At 30.6% G+C, this 27,719-nt stretch overlaps 1 protein-coding gene and 1 long non-coding RNA gene across 2 annotated transcripts; both read right to left on the bottom strand.

The window, feature by feature from the left end:
• Positions 1 to 894: 894 nt before the first annotated feature.
• Positions 895 to 2,665, bottom strand: LOC129310683 (uncharacterized). Its single transcript, XR_008593166.1, has 3 exons — positions 2,443 to 2,665; positions 1,319 to 1,514; positions 895 to 1,236 (listed from the first exon to the last, which is right to left on the bottom strand). It is a non-coding gene; the product is annotated as an uncharacterized LOC129310683 (long non-coding RNA).
• A 2,520-nt stretch (positions 2,666 to 5,185) lies between these two features.
• Positions 5,186 to 6,339, bottom strand: LOC129311896 (short-chain dehydrogenase reductase 3b-like). Its single transcript, XM_054954381.1, has 2 exons — positions 6,195 to 6,339; positions 5,186 to 6,076 (listed from the first exon to the last, which is right to left on the bottom strand). Exons 1-2 carry the CDS (start codon positions 6,203 to 6,205, stop codon positions 5,296 to 5,298), a joined length of 792 nt encoding a protein of 263 aa, XP_054810356.1. The 5' UTR covers positions 6,206 to 6,339; the 3' UTR covers positions 5,186 to 5,295.
• Positions 6,340 to 27,719: the final 21,380 nt, after the last annotated feature.

Genomic DNA, 27,719 nt, shown 5'->3' with positions numbered 1-27,719 from the left:
CACCTTGTACTCTAAGCTTATAAGTTTACACATAAAGTCTATCACTTTGTATCTTACGCCTAAAGCCTATTACCTTATACTTCAAGCCTATACCTTTGTATGGCAAGCTTATTACTTTGCACTTTGCCCTCTGAGCCTATACCCCTGCATCCCAAACCGATAAGCTTACAAGTAAAGCCTATTACCTTGTATCTTACACTCAAATATTATACCATTGCACTTTATACTCTAAGCATATACCTTTGCACCTAAAGCTTATACCTTTATACCTAAAGCTTGTTCCCTTGCACCTTATATCCTAAACCCATGCCCTTGCATCGTAAACCTATTCCTTTACATCATGCACCCAATGCTCATGCTGTTGCAACGTAAGCCTACCCCCTTACATCTTACACCTTAAGTTTATAACCTTGCACTCTAAACTTATTCCTTTACATCGTAAGCCTATCTCCTCACACCTTGCACCCAATGCCTTTGCCCTTGCACTATAAGCCAAATAACCTTGCACTCCAAGCTTATATGTAAAAGTCAAATGTTTTTCAATATAACATATAATGTTTATATGTAAATATATGTTTTTCATGTAAAAGTCATATGTTAGGTTTGATCTCTTCCGCTTTCAATATAACATATAATGTTTATATGTAGATATATGTTTTTCATGTAAAAGTCATATGTTAGGTTTGATCTCTTCTCGGAAATTGATTTTTCATTTTTCATAAAAACATATTGTATACCATGTAATTATAGATGACTTGAGATCATATACCCTTTATTTTCAAGAAAACTTGTTGTATATATGTAATTATTGACAACTAGAAATCATATGCCCTTTATTTTTATGAAAACACGGATATATCTTGAAAATGATAGTGATGATATTGAGAAGTTAACTACAAACGTCCCCAAACAGGAAAACACAAGTAATATAAGCTAGTAATACCTATTCATTACACAAATTTAGAACAAACACCTATTCATAAGCTAGTAATATCTTCCTTTGCATCAAAATCACCAGCACTTTTGACCAAACATTGTTGAAGTCAACTACAACATGTGAGGGGAAAAAATGAAGAACCTTGAGAGATAATGCTCTCCCATCCCATCTATTAGGAAACAATGCAGTGAGCGGCTTCTTGATGCATATGTAAGTCCACACGAGTTTACAACTTTAATTCGATTCCGTTCAAGCAAGATCTCCTGTAGATTTGTTAAGGTCTGCAGATTCTCCATTACCTGAATTAGAAGTGCAGATAAATCAAAATCCATGCCGTGTTACATTCAAGCATTAGATTTTTATCCAAAATGAAATGATTACCCAAAAACCAAGCTTGCCGTCTAAGTCAATACATAAGCAGAAAACAATATCAGTACCATCTGATCAATCAGCTCCAATGATCGGAAATCTCAAAAACAAAAGGGACCAAAACAAGGTTCTGCAAAGTACTCTGCAGTGTCATAGTATGACATTTCATCTTCATCCGACGCTTCTTCCATCTCTTGCTTCTCAATATCTTCAGATCATTCAGTCGTGAACAACAAAAGAATATGAAAAAAAAAACTTTACGTAAAAGGTTGCAAACAAGTTCTATATATGTAAACAATTTTACCCAAAGGAATTTCCATATTTTTTATCAGAAAACAAACTAACGGTTCAAATTTATAAACAACATTCAATCACTACGGTTAAGGTTTTTAGTTGCAGTTTGCATCCATATCAATAAATATCCGTCATTTTCATAGATTCCCTCCTAAATTTATATTTATGAACTTTGATGTTGTATTGTGATATGATATTGTTGAGACAAGAGAACAAACAAAATCACCACTTGGATCAAGAAATGGTTAAGCAGAACAAATAATTTCACAAAGAATCTAGATATATAAGTACAAGAGCAAAAAACAACCAACGAACACGAGAATTCCTATACACCGGCAAAATCGTTTTCATTTAGTCAAAAACTAAAGCGGATAAGCTTGAAGCAGTTATCTTCACCCATGATCATCCTCTTACAATCATCATTTAGCAAGTCTATTTCATTCAAAAGGGTGAAAGAAAAAAGAAAATAAGGAAAAGAAACGTCCATGAGCTCATGTGCCAACCCAATTTTGATTGAGGCATATTCATATATTCCATTTCATTTCAGTTAATAAGATGCATAGTCCTTCCGAAACTCAGGAAGAGGGCAATGAGTTCGACATTTGGGAATCCCAATCTTTATCCGTCTTGTTCAAGCAATATATATCAGATGCAACTTGCAAGGATCAAAAGCATTGAGGCAAACTTCAAACTGGAACAATGAAGTAAGAGCTAAATGAACCACAACAGACTCGACAAATGCTCTATTAGTAATCACCAATTCCACCATGCAAAGCAAATAATTAGTATATTGTAACGATGGTAAAGCAAAGCAAGAGGTCAGAAATGGACAAGGTTCGCACCAATCAAGTGGTCGACACTCGCAAGACCGTGGGGTGACTCAGTCGAACCCTTATATTTAAGGTTTTTGGTAGCAGTTTGCATCCATATCAATAAATATCAGTCCTGGAAATGATATTACAGGTAAGGGTTAGAGGCGTGAGCTGCGCGTGACTGTGATGGCTTACTGATCAACATCCGTCATTGATCGTTTCTGGGTTCCGCCACAACTGATTCTTCATTCATTTCATCCCAGACACAAGAAACTCCGACGAAGATGACAGAAACAGCGCTGGAAAGATGATTGCAGTCGGATTAATTCGGCCTCGAAGTGGGTCCGATGGGTCTCGCGATGGCTTCTCGAAGACGATGCCTCTTCCGTTCACTAATTTCGCTGGTTAAAACAGAGGTGCATTTCGGTCATTTTCAAGAGGACATTTTTTGAATATTATAATGCATTTGATCTTCAAATTCTAGTTGTTACCTCACAACAATCTCCCTTTCAGGGAAGTGTTTTTAGCAATTTTCCCCAAATTGACTGTGAGTCCTGACGTGAAGTTCAGTGCTCTGCATGTCTAGAGAGCTGTACTTTGCATTGTCTGGTTCTAAAATTTGTGCGCAACTGTTTGTGTTCTGTTTAGCTATGGTAGGGTTTCATTAGGAGGCCCCAAAAAAAAAAAAACAGAGAGGAAAATATGAAAGAAAGAGTAATATAAAAGAAAACTTTTAAAAATAAAAAAAAATATTACTTTGGAGATTACCTATACTGCACGACAAGTTTGGCCGTGTAATTTTGGCAACTCTACTTTTTAAGTTTGGATCCCCTTTGAGCTCTGGTTTTTATTCTCCCGGAAACAGACAAAATAGCAGCGAGAAAAGAGATGGGAATCCGAGTTCGTTCACTCATTCGTCTCATGTTTATTGTTGTTTTTTTTTTTTTTTGGTGACCTGATAAACTGGGATGGCTTGAGTTCGAGATTGAGTGCGCTTGCCAGTCCTAACTTTTGAACATAAATGAATATATGATTTTTTGTTCACCTTAAAAAACCAAAACAGAGTTGTACAAACGCAAACAAGTTCCGGATCTTAAATAACAATTCAAAATTCAAAAGAGATTGGAGAGGCGGCGATCCAATCTGCACCTTCCCTTATGAAGATGATTAAATAATGACATGCGCTGCACACCACCTACTTTGATATTTTTCATGATTATTTTTTAATCGCCCTGCCCCTGGTTAACAATGCCACACCACATTTTAATCTTGATCTTCTCCATCTGTTTTCAACTTTAATCTTTTGTTTTGAATCTAACCACCCAACCTTTTTGTGATTTATTGTTGGTCCGTGGTTCCTCCATTTTTCTTTCCTTTTTGTTTTGGCCAAACAACCTTTTCCTTTATTGAAACACGATTTCTGGACTACCTTTAGGTCACATTTGGTTATTAGAAAGAAAAGAAATGAAATGGACTGAAAAAATAAACACAAAAATAAATTAAATAATTCCAACTCCTCATGATAATTATAATAAAAATCATTAATATATAGTATAAATGTGGGAATCATCACGCTCTTCAAAATTTTATGAATCATAACTTTCAACTTCATGAACTAAATTACCTTCTTCTTTTATAAATATAGTCCACTATTTTATTTGATTATATTATTTTTACTTTTATTTTTTCATTTCATTCCATTTTATTTTTTTCTAGTAACTAAATGTGACCTGGCTTCAGATTTAGTATACTGCTGTTCTGTGTTCATATCCGATCACACTGCTCTGGAGGCATTTGGATCCTCTCTTGATTTTCTCTCAAGCCATCTTTCCACACGTAATGCTAACCGTTTGATCAAAATAAATACAACTGCTTATGTGATTGAATCCAAATTCATACCAGCCTTAATCACATCAAAATTAATCCACCAACTGATGAAATTATATTCAAAATCTAATAGCCAAATGGCATGGGTCCACTCATAAATCATAATATTGAAATTTGGATTAACCCGTCTAGCTAAACTGGTAAATCAACATATTGATTGGTTTAATAAAATATTTTGTTTATGATTTATTTAATTATGATTTTAACCATTAATTTTTTTTGATATATTTAACCATTAATTCTTGAACTAGTATTTTGACTAATTTGTTGAAGTTCTCAATAATTTGGTTTAACTCAAAAAAGTTATGAATTTAATAATTTTATGAAAGCAACGAATTTAGATTTTTACATTTTAATCTGGTAATTAACATTGCTTACGGACAAACAGCTTGCAAAAAATATGAGGAGGGATCCAAATTTCAAACTTTGCAAGGACATACAAAACTACCTTCGCTTGTCGGTGCAAGAATTGGCGAGGGAGATAAAAATGTAACCATTTTAAAATTTTTAAACGTGAAAAAAAAAATATTCCAACACACACACACACACACACACAAACACAATCAATTTATATAAAATAATCGTGCTATTCAAAATTATAAATAGTATACGATTTTTTTTTATCACGGTACTCCTTACAACACCAGAATGGTTTTACTATATTATTTTGATCATATCTTGGTAAAAATATATATGTTATTTTTTTGATTATACTATATATATGCAAGATTATTTTTTTTTATTTGATAAATCATTCAAGATTCAATTAACTCTAAAAATAAAACTTAAATGATCTCCTTCAAAGCCCGCTGTGTATTGACTGATTCGATCCAACTTGCAAATGATGCTAGTTTGCTGCTAACTTGAAAGGGAAGTGAACGGGACATATTGAAAATAAAGTTTATATTATTTCATGTTTCAGGATCAATTATATAAGGTAATAGCTGAACGGAGTAACGTGATATTGTTCTTAAAAGCCCAGCGTCAAGGACGCTGCTACTGGTCGGGAGTGGGAAAAGTATCTTTGACCACAGAGAAGCCACCGTCAACCACCAAGTTATGCCCATTGACGTAAACAGAATCATCAGAAGCAAGAAACAACGCTGCTTCTGCAATATGGCTTGCCTTCAACACAACGCCCTTGAGCACAGCCTGAGACGAAGTGGCTTCTTCAACTTGTTCAGGCTCCAAATTGAAGGGTGAACATGCAAGCGGTGTGGCCACTCCAAAAGGAGACACACAATTAACCCTAATCCCATGACCCCCGAGCTCCCAGCACGCAGATCGCACCAGTCCTAGAAGAGCATGCTTCGACACCGTATAAGCATGAGGCCCGCATCCTGCCACACCAGCTGACACACTTGTCGTGCATATGATGGATCCTCGGATTTTCCTCTCGACCATCGTGCGAGCGGCGTGCTTGATTGTCGCAGCCGCACCTCGGACGTTGATAGCCATGATGTCGTCTAATCCCTTCATATCAAGATCCAGGATGCCGGATAGGGGTCCTAGAATTCCTGCGTTGCTGAACAGGATATCCAGGGTGCCGTATTTTTGAACTGTGTAATTAACTGTTTCTTCTACCTGCTTTTCGTCTCTTACGTCACAGTGATGGTAAGTTACTGTGTTTGAGGCAATGGAAGCGGCGACTTGTCGACCCAGTTCGTCTTGGACGTCTGCTGCCACTACCAGGGCTCCGTGTTCGGCGAATAGTCTCACTGTCTCTTCTCCGATTCCGCTTGCCGCTCCGGTGACTAGAGCCACCTTACCCTTCAACCTGTAGAATCAAAGTTCATAGAAAGAGAGAAGATCTGGGATCAGTGAAGATCAGTTTAATTTGGATATATAGGAAAAGTTGTCGTAAAATGGGTTGAGAGGGATGAAAAAGCTTTAACCTTAGATTCATGTCTCCAGACCTGCAAATGAGCTCCGAGATAAGCCGTTTATATTGGGGAGGATCACGAGTTTTGATTTTTTTTTCTTTGTTGGGTCTAAAATAATCTATAATCTAAGTTATCATGTACCTGGCGTTGGTTGGGATGAAAAATGATTTTATCTAAGGTATTATTGACCAATTTTATTAAGACTATAGTCAATTGCACTTATTTTCATCATTCATCCTAATTTTAATTTTTATAACCTTTTATAATAAATTTTAGTACTATTAGATCTATCTCCCTAATTTTTCCTTTATTTACTCCTCATGTCTCTTTTTTAAGTCTCTTTGTAATTAACTCGTCAAAATCAAAATCAAGGTGAATTAATGAGAATAATAAAATTATTCTAAAAATAAATTATTTTTTCATTTTATTTCTAGATTTTAAAAAGAGTAATTTGATGTGTGAATTTTTTTTAAAAAAATAAAATATTGTATTTTTTAAAATTTGTTCCATGATATTTTTAAACCTGTACATAAAAAATTTAAAAAAAAAAAAAGAAAAGGTGGGCTTACTTATACAAAATTGGCTTCCCTCCTCAAACCAACCATTCCTCCTCCCCTCCTCCTAACTTCTCCATATTTGGATTTCAAATTTTCAATGGTTGAGATTAATTGCATTATAAAATTATTATTCATTATAATATTAAATAATAAATAACTTAATAAATGTAAGTTGTTAAATTTTATAATATATTATTTAATATTACTCTCATAAATACATGGCTAAATTTATATTTAATATTATAATAGTAATTTTTTAATCCAATAAAACACAGCCATTGAAATTGATATTCAGGGTTGGAGAAGTTGAGAGGAGAGGAGGAAGAGGGATTGGCAAGGAAAGAGAAGCCAATTCCTACTGGTACAAACGACCACGAAAACCTTCTGGAGTTCTGGTGGTGACTAACCACCAAAAACAAAAGAAAAAAACAAAAGAAAAGAAAAGAAAAGAAAAGAAAAAAGAGGAGTACTTTGTTTTATTCTCAACGCCAAAACGTGGCCTTTGTAGTTTTCGTCTTTTCGAGACGAACGACGTCAATCACGTTTTTAAACTTTCTTAGTTTGCTCGGTAAGGCCCCTCCCCAAAAAAACGCATTTTGCAGATGGGGACCCCGTGATTTGAGGCTGATGATCCACATATACTTTTACTTTACGAGTGAATTTCTGGAAAATAAGCAGAGATATCTGGTACATCCAATCATTTTTTGGCATGCTACACCCAACAATTTTCATATAAATAAATTCAAATTTTATTAAATATATATATATATATATATATCTCGTGAAATAGACAAATTTCAATACTACAGAATTATACATATTTCATGATTATTTTTCTATATATTTGATAATTAAAAATCATCAAATAAGCCCTCATTATTTATGCAACTTTATATACTTAACAATTATTTTAACTGTCAAATACATTTCAATATACTTGATGGTTATTACTAGAACTACTACTGATAATAAAAACCAAGAGCATATTTGATGGTTATTTGTGAGAACTATCAAATATTGCCCATTATATTTGAAGGTTATTATATATTTGATGGCGATTCAAAATAACCATCAAATATGTTGTAGAATTTTTTTTAATGTGGAAGCTGTGTTTTGAGTAACCCCTTCCAACAAAATTAACATTTCACAACCATAACAATCCCAAACAATCCAGCAAACATTATCATCAACAACATTGTTTCAAAATTAAAAGAACACACACACACACACAAACATGCATTAATTGAAAACAAAAAAAATTACAAATTTTATTCTTAAATCACAATTCTATCCTAAAAAATGAAACAATAATTCTACCTTGAGTCACATTTTTTTTTGCTCCTAACTACACCAAACGTGCACTCACTAAGTATTAATGTGTGAATTTTGCATGATCTATAGTTGAAATATGTGTTGGCACCACTCTTCCATGATTTCATTGATGTAAGCATCCCAAATTCTTCACAATAAATGTTATCATAATACTGCATTTTAAATTATAACCACAACAAAGTTAGCTAACTAATGAAATTTTATCATATATAAAATGTATACTTAAATTAAATCTAAACATTGGTAGGGATTGAAGTCCTGGTGTGAGTGATAATGTCTTTAGTGAATCTCATCATGCAATATCCAGTATAGGTGTCAATCACAAACCATAGTTACCACAGTCATTAATTCGAACCTCAAACATTTGAACAAAAAATGAGAATGAATAGCTTAAAAACACATGGGAATTTTATCGGTCAATGCAGAACAAAACAAAATCAAAGTGCTCAAGTGGATTCCACTAAGCTAAAATAAGGGAACGCCTTTGATAGAATAAGAATGCGTTCATTCTTCACAAAGCAACAGCTTGATTGCTTGGGAAGGCTCTGATTCTTTACCAAGCTTTGATTAGCGGGCGATTTTGTGCTTGAAGAAGCTAGGGCAAAATTAACAATGGGATTTTCAGAAATCAATGCTTCTAGAGGAGTCAAAATTGCAGAGATATTTAGGTGGAGAAGAAATTTCAGAGAGAACCATTTTGGGTGTCTCGTTTAGCTGTTTGAAGCAATGCGTGATGAAGAGGTGGAATTGATTTTAAATTCTATAAGTTTGATGGTTTTAAAGTTTAACTGTCAAATATTATGTGATTATATTTGATGGTTTAGACTTTAACCGTCAAACTTATAGAAAGATATTTCTAAAAACTAAATAATTTAAATATTATAGCGTAAATTTAATGATTTTGACAATAACCGTTAAATATATTAATATATATATACATATATATATATATATATATTTCTATATATTTGAGGGGTTTTATTATAACCATCAAATATTTGTCTACTCATTTTTTGCGTACCCTTATTCAACAGATTTTCTGATAACTATCAAATATGTATGCATCAAATATCATAAAATTTGTAGTGGTGTTTACAAGTAAATTTCCAAGTCCAAAGGGATTTAAATGTGATTTAAAATTATAGTGAAAAAAATAATACTTTTATTTGTAACGCGTGATCAATTTAATTATTGAATATATGAAATTACAACTGTAAAAAATTGAAGTGACAATTGCAATCAGTTTAACTATTATATATGTAAAGTTATAGTTGTAAAATATTAAAGTAATAGTTGTAAATTATTGATAGAATAGTTGTAAATTACTTGATTGACATAATATATTTTTAATAGAAACATTATTATCTTTACACTCCAATTTTAAATTACACTCAAGTCCCAAAAAAATTGCTTGTAGTTTTTAAATTTCATGAGCATATAGATTGTCTTGGGGACCTTACATGCTACAATTGTAGAATGTTGATTGGTTTGAGTCCACCCATGGAGCCATTACGAGATGATTTTCCAATATCTTTCTCTTAATGCTTAATCAAGCTTTAAGCCACTGAAAGCTAAGGAACAGATGCTATAAGATAGGAGTAAGCGATGCGACGGGGAAGGAGAGGAAGGAGGAGGGGTCATACCATTGTAGGGGTGTGGAGGAAGGAGGGTATTTTAGTACGTTTAATTACAACTAAAGTCCATGAAACTTTAAGTTGTGTTTGGATGGATGGATTTGGGTTGGGAATTTAGATTTGAATCTTATATTTAAAATTCATAGATTTTAAATTCTTTTGTTTGAATGATATAAAAAATTCTTAAATAAAATTTCAAATTTCAAAATCTATGCTTAAATTTAAAAGCAACTCAGATGATGTTAGCGGTTCAATCCCAATTAGGGAAGCAACTCAATCTCAGTTGGCTCTGACTATCCATACTAGTCCTTAAAGCCGATAACAACGACAAACTAACACTGGTTGGATGCGATAGACCAGCATCGAATGGTGGTAAGGGACCAACACCTGATGATGACATTGGACTAGTATCGAATGATGACGATGATGGCAAACCAACATTGGGAAATGATGGACGATGGTCCTAACAATCCAATCCTCGTGGGCACCGGCAGTCTGATCCAGGTCATTGTCGATGGTCTAGCCTTGGTTTGCATTAGCCATTTAATCTTAGTTTGCCTTCGCCCTTTTGTACCAGTTACAGTTGGCTTTCTGGTCCTGGTCAAATCAAAATTACAAAGGAATTGAGGTAAGATTTGAATTTGAATTTGGATCAAATCAAAATCCACACATTTTTAATTACCCAAATAATGAATTTGGCTGAAATTCAAATTCAAGTTTTACCTTAGTCTCTTTGTAATTTGAAATCCTTTCTAAACCTCTATTATTTTAAATCCTAATTCAATCTCTTTTGTAATTTAATCAAAATCCATAAAGATTTGATTGGCCCGTCAATGGTAATTGGACCGAACTGCCAAAGTTGATGGAAACAAGTCACCATCGTTGACTAGGACTAAATGGCTGACTTCTACCGGGAACTGACTGACAGTGACAATTGGGACTAGATCGGACTGATGACAACAGATATGACGAGAATCAAACGGCCGATTTCCACCGAGATTGGATCGGTGGCAATGACAGGGACCGAATGGCCGACTTCCACTTAGACCAGACCGACGACGACGACCTGGACAAGATTGGATTAACAATAATGGCGGCGATGGTAATCGAACGGTCAATTTTCACTAAGATCAGACTGTCGACATCCACCGAGACAAGACCTACCATGATAATGGGGACTGGATGACAAACTTCCATCGAGACTAGACCAATGACGATGATCGAGAGCAGATGATCGACTTCAACTAAGACTGGACCGACAACAACGACTGAGATTGGATGGCCTACTTCCACCAGGATTAAATCTACGGTGAAGATGAGGACCAGACGACCTATTTTTGCGAGGATCAAACCAACTATGACGACCAAGATGGGATCAAACTAATGGTAACGGCGAGGAGGGGGACCGGATGATCGACTTCCACTTGGATTGGATTGACGGGGACGGCCGAGACTAAACCAAATCGACGACGATGACCAACTTCCACTAAAGGTTGACTTCTATAGGGACCAAGGCAATGGAGGTGACTGAGACCAAACGGCCAACTTTCATAAGGACCAGACCGACAACGACGACCATTTGATCCCTATCATCATTATAGATTTGGTCCCAATAGAAGTCGGCCGTCTAGTCCCTATCATGGTTGTAGGTTTGGTCTAAGTGGAAGTCAGCAGTCCAGTCTTAGTCCTCGCCGTCGGTCAGGTCCTGGTTGAAGTTGATCTCCAGTCCCTGTTGTCATGTCAGTCCGGTCCTAGTGAAAGTTGGCCGTCTTGTCCTAGTCGTCACTAGTGCTATAGTCTTAGTCGGCTTTAACTATTTAATCCTGGTGGAAGTTGGTCATTCGATCCATCGACTTTGACCAATCGTCCAAGTTTCTTTTACATTTAAGTATAAAATTTAAAATTTAAAATTTTACATTAGATCCAAACAAAATATTTTAATATTATAATTTAAAATTTTTTATATAATCCAAACAAAGAATTTAGACTCTCTAGATTTTAAATGTGAGATTTTAAATATAAAATTTTAAAATTAAATTTCAATCTTAAATCTTCCCATCTAAACGTAACGTAAGGTCATTTGAACATGGGATTTTCAAAAAATTAGAATCCAAATGCGCTACTTTTGCGTGATTGTCCCATAATTTTATTTTATAAATAAAAAAATAGGGGTAGTATTTATTTATTTTGCCTTGTCAGGCCAGCAACGAACGTTCCCTGTTTATTAGTTGTCGACGTGTCGTGCCGGCTATGGACGTTCCGTGTTTTATATATATATATATATATTATGTGCAAGTTGTTATTTTTTAATTTTAAATTAAATTTTCATAATTTATTTTGTTTTAATTAAATTCGTATAATTTGATCGATTAAAATTCTTAATTCTTAAAAATTAAAGTTCATGAACCTTTTAAAAAAATTAAGAAATTTTATATTTCTATTAATGATTATATAAATTTAGAATAAATTACATAATTTGTATCACTCAAAATTTATATAATTAGATTTTCTTTTAAATGCTTTTTATACTTGTAGAATTTTCATAAAAAATTAATAAAAATTTAAGCAGTGTATTAAATAAATTAAATTTTTATTTTTGAGTTTTGTTAAAAGTATTAAATTAAATTTTCTATAAATTCTAAAAATATTTTTTTGAAAAATTTAATAATTTATGATAAACTTTAACCTTCAAGGATTAATATATTTAGTATATAAAATTATAATAATTTGATAAAAATATAATTTAAAATTAAATAAAGCTATAAAAACTTGTAAATTAATTCTCCCTTATACACTACACTTCATTTAGATCCAAGTCAAACGAGTTGATTTGGGTAATAAAAAATGATTTCGTACAAATAAAATAAAAAAGTTTGAATGTAGTATGCCGTGATAAATTAAATTTATATAAAATACTGGTAACTTCAAAAAGTTGACAATTCAAAATTGACGAGTGAATATAAAGGTCATAATAAATTTATATTTTCATGATTAGCTAGCAGCCAGTAATATCCGTCCCAAGATGCCACTGCATGAATAAAAAAGGTCGAATGATAAAGAGATTTAAAAAAAATAATTAATTTAAATTCAGTCTCAAGCGTTAAAATTTATAAATTTATAATTTAATCTCTTAATTTTATAATTATATTATGATAAATTTATAATTTATTTTTTAAATTTTAATATGGTTGAAGAATAAAAAAATTATTTTTCTTGTTAAAATTTAAAATACAAATTTTAAATTTATCTCAATGGAGTTATAAAATGGGAGATTGAATTATAAATTTCTAAAATTTAATATTTAAAATTTAATTTAAATTAATTAATTTTTTTGGGAGCTCTATGTTATTCTGTCAATAAAAAAATGAGAATAAAATTCTCTCAAATTATATAAATTATAATTTGGTTTGATCCCTTATAATGTCATGATTTCACTGAAATTCGTGAGGACTTTTTTGTTAATAAATTTTAAAGTAAAAATACCATTCTACCCTAATTAAAATAACAAGTCTCAATCACAACTTTTATTTAAGGAATAATAACTTTTATTCTATAAATTATAATAATTAAAGAAGAAATTATAGCTTATCAAGTATAATTTCTGTTATTAAAAAATAAATTTTTAAAATCACAAGTCACAATCACAACTTTGGCTTAAAAAATAACAACTTTTGGTTAGTGAATCGTAAGAATTAAATAAAAATTATAATTTATCAAATATAATTTATGTTATTAAAAAATAAATTTTTAAAATAACAAGCCTCAATTATGATTTTTATTTAATGAATAACAACTTTTATTTAAAGAATAACAAGAATTGAATAATAAATCAAAACTTATCAATAAAGATAAAATGATCTTTTCATATTGAAATTTATCAACAAAAAAGTCCTTAAAGATTTCAATGAAATTATAACTTTTTAAGAGTTTAAATTATTATTTATATAATTCAAGGAATTTTTTTGTTATTTTTTCAAAGAAAAATCAAATTATGTATTAAAAATAATTTTAGTTTGAAATGTAAATTGCATTTACAAAGAAAAAAGTGAAGTTTTCATATTTTTAATAGAAAAAATTAATCTTTATATCCTTATAATTTCTTCAAATTTTAAACTAGGTCTTTGTAATTTATTTTGTTTTAATCAAAATCATATAACTTGTATCCTTAAATTTATTAATCCCTAAATTAAAGGTTAAAATCCTTGAATTTTTCCTTTAAAAAATAAATTAAGGACTTTTATATTTTATTAAACGATTAATCAAATTTGAGTAATTAATTAAATTATTTTTGTAACTCAAAATTTATATAATATGGCTATGTATTCTACATAATTTTTACAATTTTCATAAAAAACTAATAAAAATGTAAAACACGTATTAAATCAATTTTTTTCCTTTTTTGTATAAAAATATTAAATTAATTTTTCTATAAATTTTAAAAATGTTCTTTTGGAAAGGTAAATCATTCATTGATCAATTTCACCTTCAGGGATTACTGTATCTAATTATTGGAGTTTGATTAAAATAAAATAAAAGACAGGGACCTAATTTAAAATAAAAAAATTTATAAGAACCTGCAAATAATTTTTGCTTTGTAATATGCACTAACGAAGGCGGTGCAGGCGGGAGGAAGGGTCAAAGGGAAGGGGATGACTGGAACCAACAAGAAGCACTGGAAGAGAGGAGCGACGGTGGATATAATCAAGAGTCATAGCACCGATCATATGAACTTTTACCATTTTTTAATCATAATTATCATTATCAAATATCACCTGAACACATATGAACTAATTTGAATTTGATAATAGTGTTAGGATTACCGTTGATCACTATTGAAGAGCTTCAATAATGGGATTGAATCAAACATATCCTAAATTAAGGTAAGCCTTGTATTGACTACTGAGTCAACCGTTATGCCATCATTATCTTCTAATGGAATCGCTTGGAAAATTAATAGATAAACCACTTTGTCGTTTCAGTAATTGCTTTCAAGTTTGTGTTAATAATTAGATTAATAGTCCATGTAAACGGCAGGAATTATATAAGCTATTCTCATTAAACGACAACAAACCCTCCTCACCTATAGTAATTCAACAAGTTAACATTTAGATTGTTAGATTTGAATTTGAATTTGAATTTTGGATTTGCAATCTTCCATTTTAAATATCACATTTAAAATCTATATACTTAAAATCATTTGTTTGGATAGTTTAAAAAAATAAATGAGTTTAAATTCAAAACAAAAATAAAAAATTCAATTTTTGCAACCGATGCGGAGCAAGAATATGATATGAGAAAAGGTACTAGATTTGTTAATATATCAATAGTAAAAAATGTAAAGAAAACAAAATGTTTGTAATGATTAATTAATTTTTCAAATGATTAAGATGTAGTAGGAACTTGAAATTATAAAAGAATCAAATTTAAATTTATAAATTTTTGTATTTTTAAATAAAAAATTTGATTCAAATTCAAATCTAAAGCCAAATTTAAATTCCTGTTAAGTTAAACGCACCACAGGTGTTTTTTTTTTTTTTTTAATTTACAATGTGTGTGCTTATTTTGACTTCCCGAAAACCAGAACATATTTTCTACAAGCACGCCCCATTTCAATTTAGTGCGATCAGTCAAAAGCATGAATTTTGAAATCTACCAATTTTGATTTCATGTTTGAATCGATTGGTTAGTCGAACTTTCTCAATTGTCGCCATTGAAATTGCCCCGGGTAGATTCTTTTTTTCCTGACAAATAAAATATAAAAACAAAATCTGTGATCATAATTTAAATTTAGTGTAATAATCTCATGTGAACGTACTTATAATTTAACAATTACTAAATATAAATATGGCCTTTTATTTTATTAAATTATCTACTGGTACAATTATTCACCTATTATTATCTTATAATTAATAATCAATTAAAATTAATACAATAATATGATCGAATTAATTTTTATATAAATGAAAAGGATGACTAAGAAGTGGAGGAAAAATGATGATAATAAAATGGAGAGACCTATCTCCCCAATTATATACTTATAATAAAGTGTTGTTTCTCTATTTCACTTAATTTCAAGCTTAAGAAAGTGAGAAAAAAAAACAAAGAAAAGAAGAAGAAAAAAATTAGCTAGTGTGAGAAGTTTGACAAAAAAACATTTCTTCTTAGGAGGGTTGTTAATCCCAACCAGTGATCATTGCATGCACTAAAAATATTCATATATATGAAATCATGAATACAATTAAATTATATACTATAATGTAAGAGAACATTGATCATTTGATTCCTATGCATTATATTGATTTCTAAATAGACCCCTCAAGTAGTCAAGTTTAGATTGTCTTTTTTCAATACCCACTCCTTATTGTTTTTGTCATCTTCACAGTACTCCATTCTAAAACTTCAGACATTGTGATAGGCATTTATCTAATAACTTTTGGAGAAAAATTCTATTGCTAATTTTGTGGCACCATATTTGGGAAGCTGTTAAAATTCCAAATGAATTTACTTTTAATAAGGTCAGGAAGTTAAAAAAAAAATGAAAAGACAAAATGACAAGATACATGTACCAAATAATGTTCTGATTCATGAAATCTTGGGCTAGATATGAAGACAAAGTTGTAAAATTCCATCCAATATCACTAATGACATTTGAGTCATCTCATAAGCGGACAATTGACTTGAGAAATATATGTGCACTGATCTAATTAGATGTTAAGGTCAAAAATCATGCATGCTACTAAAGGATTGTGGAAGAAATGAACATTTTTCCACCCCATGGCACAAACTTCTAATACAGTGGCGTAACTCATTCGGCCGGACTAGGACATCATCGGGTCTGAAACTGGACCTCATTCCCAATTTCTCATTCCAAAATTGGGCTTAAAAACCTTCGCTTTTATTTAGGAATGAAATAGTACGATCCATATCTTAAAAATAAATGTTATATTGGATTAAAAAATAAAGAAGAAATCATGTTAAGTTCCGCCGGATATAAATCATGCAGCTGGCAGCCATTGAAGGATGTTTTGGGACCCTACCAAAAAATATTCTTCAATGTCGAACAAGAAGTAAATTTTAGTACAGTCATTCGACAAAATTTACGAAAGACATCAAACGTGACTAATATTTATGTAGTTTTTTGTTTTGTTTTGTTTTGCTCTTATTTGTACCGAGGTATATATGTTCATAAGTTTCTTTAATCGAGGTTTTGCAATGCAGCTCTTGCATCATTTTTCTTTCCAAATGGGCCATCAATCTTTTTTTGTTTTGTAACAATAAAGTCGATTGGGCCTTTCATGACTTTTCTTCTCCTTCTCCGCCAAACCCTTGATCGATTAGGTTCTCGCATGGTTGTTGTGTTACTAGATTTAGTTATTCACAATGAAAATAATTATTGACCAGCCAACGTAATTTAGTTTAACGGACGAGACTAATATCACATCCATTTAATTGTTATTGTTCGTGTACCAAACATGCACTTACAATAGCTTGAAGTAATGTTCTTGCTTAGATAATTGAGATCCATTAGTCTCTAACATCTTACGATTTGTTTGACCATTTATTTATGCATATATATAAAAAAAAGGCAAATAATTAAATTACAGTACAGTGTCACGACTTCATGTACTGCCTGCCGCTATTTTGTCTTGTATTGCCGACTTAATAACAAGCTAATTTGCCAGCAACGAAACCATTTACAGTTGAGAGAAATCAAGCAGCAGAATCCCAATAAGACATGAGCAATAACTCAAAACGCAAAATATTTAATCATTTAAATATTGGCAAGAAATTGGAGAGATAGGCATGAGGGGACATGAAAGATAGAAAAAGAAAGAGGGTACGTGGAAGGGTAGGCCGGTGGTATGAAGCGTCGAGTAGCCCACAGACAAAGAGACGGCTTCTACTGTACTACTGAATCACAACAGACAACGAAGGGCCCTCCTGCCACCCCCCAAACGCCGTCGTAGCCTGTCCCTTCCTTCATCATGCCAAAGCCCCAATTTAATTCAGCGTGTTGACAAAGCAGCCTCCCCTCAAGCTGCCCAAATTACTGTCAAGTAGTCTTGTTAGGAAAAAACAAAAAAAAAAAAAAAATCGGGAGAATTTTATTATAGAACCACGGATCAGATGCAACTTAATTACAAGCTAGACCAATGAATTCTGAAGTCTGACCGCTCGCTGAAGGTTTGGAAAACTCAAATGAAATTAATTCAATTGATGAAATGACCATATTAACCCCAGTTAAACTAGATTTGGCACTTGTTCCGGCAGTCTTGCTCAGCCCACATTCTCATCGTCTTCCTTCTTCTCTCACTTTCCTCCTCCCCAGCCATTGTTTCTCCCTTCCTTCATTTTTCCGACGCCGTCTCTTTATTTACAGCAGCAAAGATATCCCTCAATCCTACCCTATCATCAGCGATCTCGCTTCTTGAGACATCTTTGATGGATCTTGGGTTCTCTACCACCATGCACGACCCTCCTTATCTACCTGACTCCTTCCCTTTTGTCGCTGTATCAAAATTCTGCCATCCTTTTGTTTCCGGAAATTCTCTTTGTTCATTGCTGCTGCTGATTCAACGGAAGTTCATCACATTAGACAAACCTCCGATCATATTTCCGGTACTGTCGAGGGAACAGATCGTACAGTTTTCATGTCGAGCTGCCATTGCTGTAGGTAGTTACTGGCTTAAATGGCACATTCGATTTGCTTGCATTTCATATTCAAAAAATAAAATTTCACTTTTAATAATAAAAATTATTTAAGTAAAATATTTTATAAAAAAGTATATTCTGAAAGCATATTTAAATAGTAGCTGATAGTAAATTTAAAAAATTTAAATATTTAAAAATTTTAAAAAATAGAATATTATTTGATTATATTACTCCAAATTTAATATCTTATTTTTTATTTAAAAAATATTTAATTTATTAAAAATAAAATTATCATTTCAATAATAATAATTAAGTATCAAGTTTTTAGTACTATAAATTGAATAATTAATCATATTAATTTTTAACATTAATGTATAATAAAAATTATAAATTTTTATCGCATTTTTTAAAATTACAGATTTAAAAAATACAAATAATTACAGATCAAATTTTTAGCATTATAGATCAAATTTTATTTTATTTAAAATCTTTATCACATTTTTTAAATATCTCAAATATATTATATTTGTATAATAAAAATTATAAATCATCATAAATTAATATCGTTTGTGATAGTTGTATATTTAGAAACACCTTTTACTATCATAATCCAAATAAATTTTAGTATATTAAACTGACTTTTGAAAAAAATGTATTAAAACACAAATTTCATTACAACAATTAAATTTTACTAAATTAATTTTTGATAAATTAAAAACCAAACACTCACTAAAGGTTCATTTGGTACTTTACTTTTAACTTTTAAAAATTGCTTTTGACTCTTTTTAAAAATTAATGTGATAAAAGTATTTTTATGGATGCGTTTTGGGAAAGTCATTGAATGTAGATTTGTCCAACTTGATTTCCTTTAACTTTTGAAACGTGTTTTTCAAATGTGATCTATTAATTTATGATATAACCATGCTAGCCTTAATTTTTATATAAAAAAAATTACATGTAATTTTTTGACAAATCACTTGTATAAATAACTAAACATACACTTATTGTAAATGTGGGTTAAGATGGAGTTAAAATGTGAATTTGCCAATTCTATTTTTTAGTGGATTTGAAATTGCATATGGAAGTTAAATTGTACCTACTTTTATAAATAACCATAATACCCTTATTTATGTTTTAATTTTTTTTCATTATTAAACTATATATATTTTTTATTTTTATTATTTAACATATTAAATTTTATGTAATTTTAAAATTTATTTATTTTTTAAACATTTTTAATATATTATATTTATATAACAAAAATTATCAATTATCATGAATTCATATCCTTTTTATTCACTACATATTCAAAAGTGCATTTTAAAAGTATAAATTTTTATTAATTCAAATAATTTTCAGTTCATCAAATTGACTTTTGAAAAAAATATATCCAAACATAAATTTTATTACAACAACTCGCTTTTACTAAACTGATTTTTACCAAATGAACTTTGATTAAATTGACTTTTGGCAAAATAAAAACCAAACACATACTAAGATCTTATTAAATGCACTAATTTTAATATTATCATTTCTCTCTTCCTAATTAATTTTCATCTCTTCTCTTTTTAATATATTAAATGATGATATTTTTGAAAGTTTACATTTTTATTTGAAAAGATAAAGTTAATAAGTGTATTTAGTTATGTTTATTAGTATATAAGATTTTATTTAAAAATATCTTATAATTTGAGATACAGAGAGTATTTGTTTTTCAAGCTAGTTACCTTGGTATTCCGTTCAAATGGAAAAATTCTTTATTCCGAATTTTTATAACTTGATCAATTTCGTCCTGTTGCTTTCTATTTTTTCATTGTCTGGCTTCTGCATATCTCATTTGTAAATTTTAATTATGTAATAGTCATGCTTTTTTGCTTTTGATTTGTTTTGGATGTAATACTATTTGTTTTTGTTTTTGTTTGTTTTTAATAGATGCTTCTTTGTTATGTGTTTTTTAAATCCTTGCCTTATTTTTTTTATAAAAAATGAAAAAGTCAAGGTTCGTGAATGACAATAATGTTATGGAATTTATTTGTTGTTCATATTAATTTAACAATCTAGATATCCATTTGTTTTGCTTGTAAAATGTCGGATTGGGTGAACAAGTATAGTAGCCATAATAACAGGTAGCTATATTAAATTAACGCCACATTTATAAAATGACTTGTTGCACACCTGTTAACAAGTGGAATTGGGTAATTGAGACAAGATATTAGAATTAGTATAGTGAAGATGGTTTAACAAATAAGTGATAGTTTAATTGTGACAAGGTGTTGAAATTTTTTACGATGAAATAACAAGTTCTTTTGTGAAATTAACAAGTAGCACCAATGTATTGATGAGTGAATGTTTGATGAATGAAGAATGTCAATATTATCTATCAAGTTATATATTGTAGATGACAAGTCTATTATAAAAAATTAACAAGTGAAATTAAATATCACATATTAGAGTATTTAATGATAAGTTTGATAATATAATTTATTAAATATCTAATATGTCTTTTTGATCGCATCATATGTTACTGCCTTCAAATAAAAGAGATGCACACTAACTTTATCCATTTTAGTTGATGATTCGAGATCAAGCATAGATTGTTATATTTGAAGAGGTGGTTAATGGTGTGGGACAAGCAGGGCAAAATGAGAGAGCCGAAGACTACTTTATTTTGATGTTTTCCTTATAGGAACCTCACACTACAACCATGAAATGTAAATTAATAACAAAGCTTTCTTGTGTTGAGATGTATTTATGATTATTTTGATGTTCATATTAACTATTGACAAGTTCAATTGACCATTTACAAAGTATTGATATAGTTAACTATCAAGTATGGGTTAATGTATTACTGACAAACATAGGTTAATTACACTATTAGAAAAATAGAATTTAGCAAGAAATTCTCTTAATAAATGTCATTTTTCCTAATTAAATTATATTAATTCCTCACTAAATTTATAATTAAAAAAAGGTTCATTAAATTTAACGAGGAATCATATTTCCCTCGTTAATTAATAAATGATTTAGTAAAGGATTGAATCCCTCGTTAATATTATTTAAAATTCAATAACTTTAGCGAGAAATTAGTCCCTCGTTAAATATACCTATATTTAAAAATAATAATGACACATCACCTGTCATGTGTATGTCAACTTGTGACATGTCACCAATAACCTTGTATCTCATTAACCACCATGTTACCTATCATCTCTTACCCATCATCCACCACATGTGCCACAACTCATGACATGTGATTATCCACCTTGCGTCATGTCACTTGCTCCTTACTATATTATATATTCATTATGTTTATGCTAATGTTAAGATTTGAACCCTTGACTCCAAGTCTTGTACTCCCTTTCTTTATCAGTTGAATTAAAAGGCATCTGCAATCATTATATAAAAAATTAAATATATATTATTTAACTACATAAATATATCAAATAACATATTATAAAAATACATATGTATATACATATTAAATTTTATTTTCAATTATTAATATGTTAAAAATATTTATATTTTATTTAAATATTCTTTATATTATATTTTTAATAAAATATTATTTTATTAATGAAAATCAACTTAAAATAAAGAACATATTAAATAATTTTATTATGAATACTTTAGTTAATTTCAAAATTTAATTTTTATTTTTAAATGAAAATAATTAAATATATAATTAAAAGTTATTGTCAAAAGTTAATTTTTCTTGCAGTAATTAGCTAGGGTTAGAATTCTTCATTAAATCTCTTATTAATTATCTTATTTTAGAGAGAGATTAGCAATTCCTTGCTACTTTCCTCACTAATTCTCTTATTTTAGAGAGGGATTGTTAGTTCCTCACTAATTTTAAGTCAAGTTATAAAATCAACATTCCTCGCTAATTTAATTTTTTAAAGAGGAATAGATAATCCTTTGCTAAATTTCTTCACTAATTTGCATTTTTTTAATAGTGATATTCACAAGTAATGATATGGACTAGTTGGCAAAGAAGGGAAAAAAATAAAGATACAAAATATACAAGTGCTTTTAGGGATGTAAGAAGTAATTTTTTTTTCAACAAGCAATGTAACATATTTTACAAGTCAAGTCAATAATTTAACAGGTTAAATTGGATTTAACACAAGTTAGATAATTAATAAGTAACATAATATTTTTGACAAGCACTCTTTCTAGTCCAAAATATAAGTAGCTTTTCCAACAACAAAAAAATTATATGCCAATAAAGTTCTCATTTTCATAAAAATTTATATTGTTTTTCCTTTTCACTCCTTATCTTAATTACCAATACATTCTATAATAAGTGTGAGATACGTTTACACAAATATCTTGATTAATAAATACAAGGGGCTAAAATGGAGAATTTTTTATTTACATATACTAAAGTGCTTATATTTTAAATTAAAATTAGCTAAGAAAAAGCTTATATTTTAAATTGGATGAAATACAAGTTAAGATAACAATTTAAATGGGCTTGATAAATTTACAAGTAACATTACAAATCTAACAAGTAGTGTTATATATTTAACAGGTCATGTTACGTAATGATTTACAAGTTAAATAATTAACAAATAACATAACAAGCTTAACAAGTTAATATAATATTTTTAATAAGCTTTGTTTGGGATTATACCAGAAAGAGTAAATATAAAAAACACTAATCTTTTATTTCACATTTTCTCCTAAAATTTCCCCTCTATTGTCATTACTTATAAGGAATTAACAATTAATGTAAGGAATTTAACAAGTAAGAATGAAAATACTGTTAAATGTTATATTAGAACTTGACATCAGTGGTCTATACTCTCAAAACATGACAAGCAGTAATAATCATTTGACAAGTAATAAATTATAATTCACAAATTCAGATACAAATAGGAACAAATCTACATTATTAAGAAAATAACAACTTCACATTATTGGATATACAAGTAGATTTACATCATTGACAACAAATTTCATATCTTTACTTGTCATAAACAACTAGTAAGTAATGTCATTAAATTTTACAACCATTTAAATCAAATTACACAACTACATAAAAACAAGTTGCAACTTAGTAGTATCTTCCAAGTGAATTTAAATCATTGATAATTAATTTACTTGATACGAATTTACAAAATGGAAGAAGCTAGCCAATTAAAAAAACAATAACAATATATGATATGCATGATTGTCATTGAAGTTATTACGCTTGACTTTTATAAAAACATAACAGCATAATAGACAGTCACAGCCATTTTTTACTTTGCACCCTACTTCCATAATTTTCATTATCATCACTCATTAGGTCCCGTCTCCTTCCATGCTGTCACCATATTATGAGATCCTGAATGTCATTAAACTGTAAATTTCAATTATCTCGTCAGCACTTTAATAATTTCTAAAATTACAATTACAATTACCATATATACAACATGACATTAGGCTTTTTACAACACAACTCACAAATATCTTAGAAAGCACTTCAATACCATAAATGAGCAGCACGTTTTGTAAATGTGCATGTTAGTTTAGCAATGTTACTTGCTATCATGGTTTCTGATGCTTTTTGATTTATGTGCCTTCACTTTTAAATCTCAACAGAATTCCTTAATGTCATATTAAATTTCACTTGTTAATGCCCTATATTTAAGTTGTTATTTTATGAATTATTACTTGATGGACAGCCTTAACATATTTCATTCAACAAGCATCCAATTATCAATCCACTAGCATCTAACACGCAAATACTAGAAAGTCACCTTGTACCCCAGGGGAGGAGGAATCAAGCAGGGCAGTGTCATTGATAATGCTCCATCAAAGATCAATTAAGTTTCAACCTTGTATGATTTATTAGGTTTATGTCTAGATGGGGAATCATCTCAGTAAGATGACCATCACATACTTTAAAAGTAAGTAGGGGACATAAAAGAGGAGAGATGAGAAAAGGACAAAAAAATGGTGAGACAACATGTGGGGAGCGATGAGGTGCTTATGCTGATGTGGGAAGGAAGTGAGAAGGAAATGGAGGCCTAAAATGATTTGATGATGGACACTCTTGATGAAGCCCTAGTGCCTTTTAGTTCGAGAATTAGTGGAGTTAAGGAAATGGACCTAGAAGACAGTAATGGCCTTATTAACTGCCCAATAAGGTTACAACGAGGCTTAATTTTTCAATATGTGGAAACCAAGGTTCTGAAACCCAACTCCCCATGGATCAGTTATTTGTTGATTTTATATTCACATTATAAGTATTATTTATGAATAATATCACATATTGAAATGTTCGAGGGGCTTGCGATAAAGGCCTTATTCGAAATCTCAAAGCTATGACTATTAGCCCAAAGCCCAATCTTCTATTGCTTGCTTAGACTAGATGCTCTGATGGGAATAACTTTAATAGACTTCGCTCTCAAATTTGACTCCTTTAAAATTATTCTGAGTATGGATGCTCTAGAGGAATTGCCACTGCTTAGAGAAGTAATTTGGTCAACATCACTATTTTTCAAGAAGATCGCTAGTTTATTCATATGCATTATTGTTTGGGAGGTTAACCAGATTTTCTTTGCATTGTTGTTTATGCTCTTCCATACTGAAATTTTAGAGATTTGCTGTAGGCAAAGCTAAGCAATATTGCATCCACGAACAATGGTCCATGGGTAGTTTGTGGAGACTTTAATGACATTCTTTCACCTACTAAAAGAATAGGAGGTGCAGGGAGTAACCCAAACTAATTCCAATAGTTTCAACAGCTTTTGGATGATTGTAACCTAATAGACTTAGGGGCTTTAGGCTCAAACTTCACTTGTAGAGGGCTATAAGCTTGTGGTTTTTCTTGGCTACTTAAAAGATTGGATAGGGTGGTAGCTAACAATGCTTTTCTTAGTTCCTTCACCAACTGTGTAATTCAAGTGCTTGCTTAAACAAGGTACTTGGTGTAACATCTCGATTTTGAATTCCCTGATTTACTAAGATTAATAATGATAATTAAGTAAGTTGATATGGTGTGTGGTCAGATGAGAATAATAAGTATTTTTAATTAGAATTTCAGGTATAATTTAGGTGTAAAGTGAAATTAGGTCACTTAGGAACCAAAAAGTAGAGAAAAACAAGCTGAAAAGCCTCTATGTCAAATGTCGCGGTGTGTGCATAGTTTGCTGCAACGCATTGGGCTATCAAGCAAGAACTTCCTTCTCTATACCACATGCTACGGTGCATAGGGACAGGCGTCGTGGTGCACGGTGCGAATTCTGTAAAAATAATACTTGAACTAATGTGAAAAATAGAAAGAAAAGGAAAGGGGGACGGAGAAACTCACATTTGCTTTGTTAGGATATGACCTAGGGGAGAATTTGAGAAGGTTTGAAGCTTCAAGTCATCTAAGGTAAAATTTCTAAACCTTTTTTCTCCTTTCCTTTTTTATTTTCTCAAAGATTTGAGTTAGGGTTTAAATGAGGATAATGATTTCAATTCATATAGGTCATGGGTCCAAACCCATTAACCCAAATAGAGTTAATAAAAATATATTAGAGTATCTAAATCTAGTATGATGAATTTTTGGTGTCTTAGGTTGTTGGGCACCATTAATATCCAAAAATTTTATTTATTATAGGTGGTTGGAAGATTGTAATGTCATTAATGAAAATTTAGTGGTTCATTAATGTTATTGGGGACTAAAGGTAATTAATAAACCTAAAGAATAGGCTCAAACTCTAGTGGAGTAAATACTGGGCAACTTAGAAATGGATATTGAAGGTTTAATGTTTGAGTTGGTAATGTTGATGAAATTCAACTTGATTGATTGCAATTTTGGCTCTTGGTCACCCATTTGGCTTAGAAATTCAAGCTTGGAAGCTATAACATTGAGGGGTTAAACCTTTGATAAAAGTTTAAGGTAATCGAGAGAAACCCTACTTTGGGTAATTATATGTTAATTAATTATAAATTGACTTTTAAATGTGAATGTTTTATGCTTAGGTTAGTTTTCAATGTGAAAAGCATGTGTTAGTTTTAATAAGTGTATGAAAATTGAATGAGCATAATGTAATTGTGGTTTGAAATGTAAATGCCAAACCAAAATGCTTTTGAACTATAAATATGCATATATCTTAAGAAAGATGAATGTGATGAAGTGTTAAAAATGATAGTGAGTTATTGATTTGATAAAGATGAGTAATTGTGATTGAAAATAGGTGCGTGTGATATAAGTGAAAGATAAGAAATTGATGTGCACTTGGATAATGCTTGGTTGTGAGCTCAATGTATTGACTTTGATAATGAGCAAAGGAAAAAGTGAAAAGAGTGAATATTGTCTATAGCATGATCAGTGGGTAGGAATTCATTTAAGGATTGGGAGTAGAAAAACATTCATATAGTATTTAAGTTGTCCTTCGATGCACAAGGGTATAGCTTTGTCCTACAATTTATCGAGGGACTGTCTTATAGTTTGTTGAGGGACTAGAACCTAGCTATCTTCACCAATTTAATGAGGAGAATAGCTTAGTGTATGAGAAACCCTAGAGATTTGAGAATGGGAAAAACTGTGGTCTGAGAGTGAGTCATGTGATCTTTGGCTAGGTCACACCTCACGATTAGTAAGCTTGGATAATCTAGTCACACGGACGAAGCCCTAATCAGTGTTATAACTCACTATTTCGGTCTGAGAAAATAAGGAGGATATAAAGTTGATTGATCATTGTCTAAATAAGTATATGACTTGTCACACGTGTAAGTTGTGGCAAGTCATGTGAATAAAGGGTCATGTCACATATAGGTGACAATGTACCTAGTATATGTGAGACAAAGATATTATTAATGAAAAAGATGAGTTATGATATGTGTAATGAAAAGGATGAGTTATGATATATGTAGTCCTAAATATTTGGTTTCATATGCATATGCTTGTTTTTATAATTGATATATAATTGTATAGGATAAATTTTATCTTGGTTACTGAGTGGCTAGACTCACCCCTTTCACTTAACACTTTTCAAGCTCTGGCTCTAGTGCTAAGAGGGAGAAAAAGTAGAATGCTAGAAATTAGCATATTTCTATTGTATGCCTTTAGTTTAGATTTATTTTGTGTAATAGTATACAATTGCCAATTCTAGGTTGCATCCCATCACACTTGCACTGTTTTGTTGTTAAAAATGTCTGATTTATATTTTAGACCCTAAGTACTTATGTATGTTGTGATATATATGTTAATAGAGCCAAAATGCTAGTACAAGTATAGAAATGAAGATCTAAACATATTTTGATTGATTTGGGTACAATGCAATAGAAAATTGCCCCCCTTTGTTTTTGGTAAAAAGGGGTTGAGGAGTGAATTTCTATTATACTGTGATTTAAGTATATGTGATGTGTTGTACTAGTAG

The sequence above is a fragment of the Prosopis cineraria genome, unplaced genomic scaffold (assembly GCF_029017545.1).
Source record: "Prosopis cineraria cultivar Desert tree isolate PC_DT_omini unplaced genomic scaffold, ASM2901754v1 PC5, whole genome shotgun sequence".
Lineage (NCBI taxonomy): Eukaryota > Viridiplantae > Streptophyta > Magnoliopsida > Fabales > Fabaceae > Prosopis > Prosopis cineraria.
The sequence above is the reverse complement of the archived record's forward strand: the minus strand, read 5'-3'. Positions and strand labels throughout refer to the sequence as shown.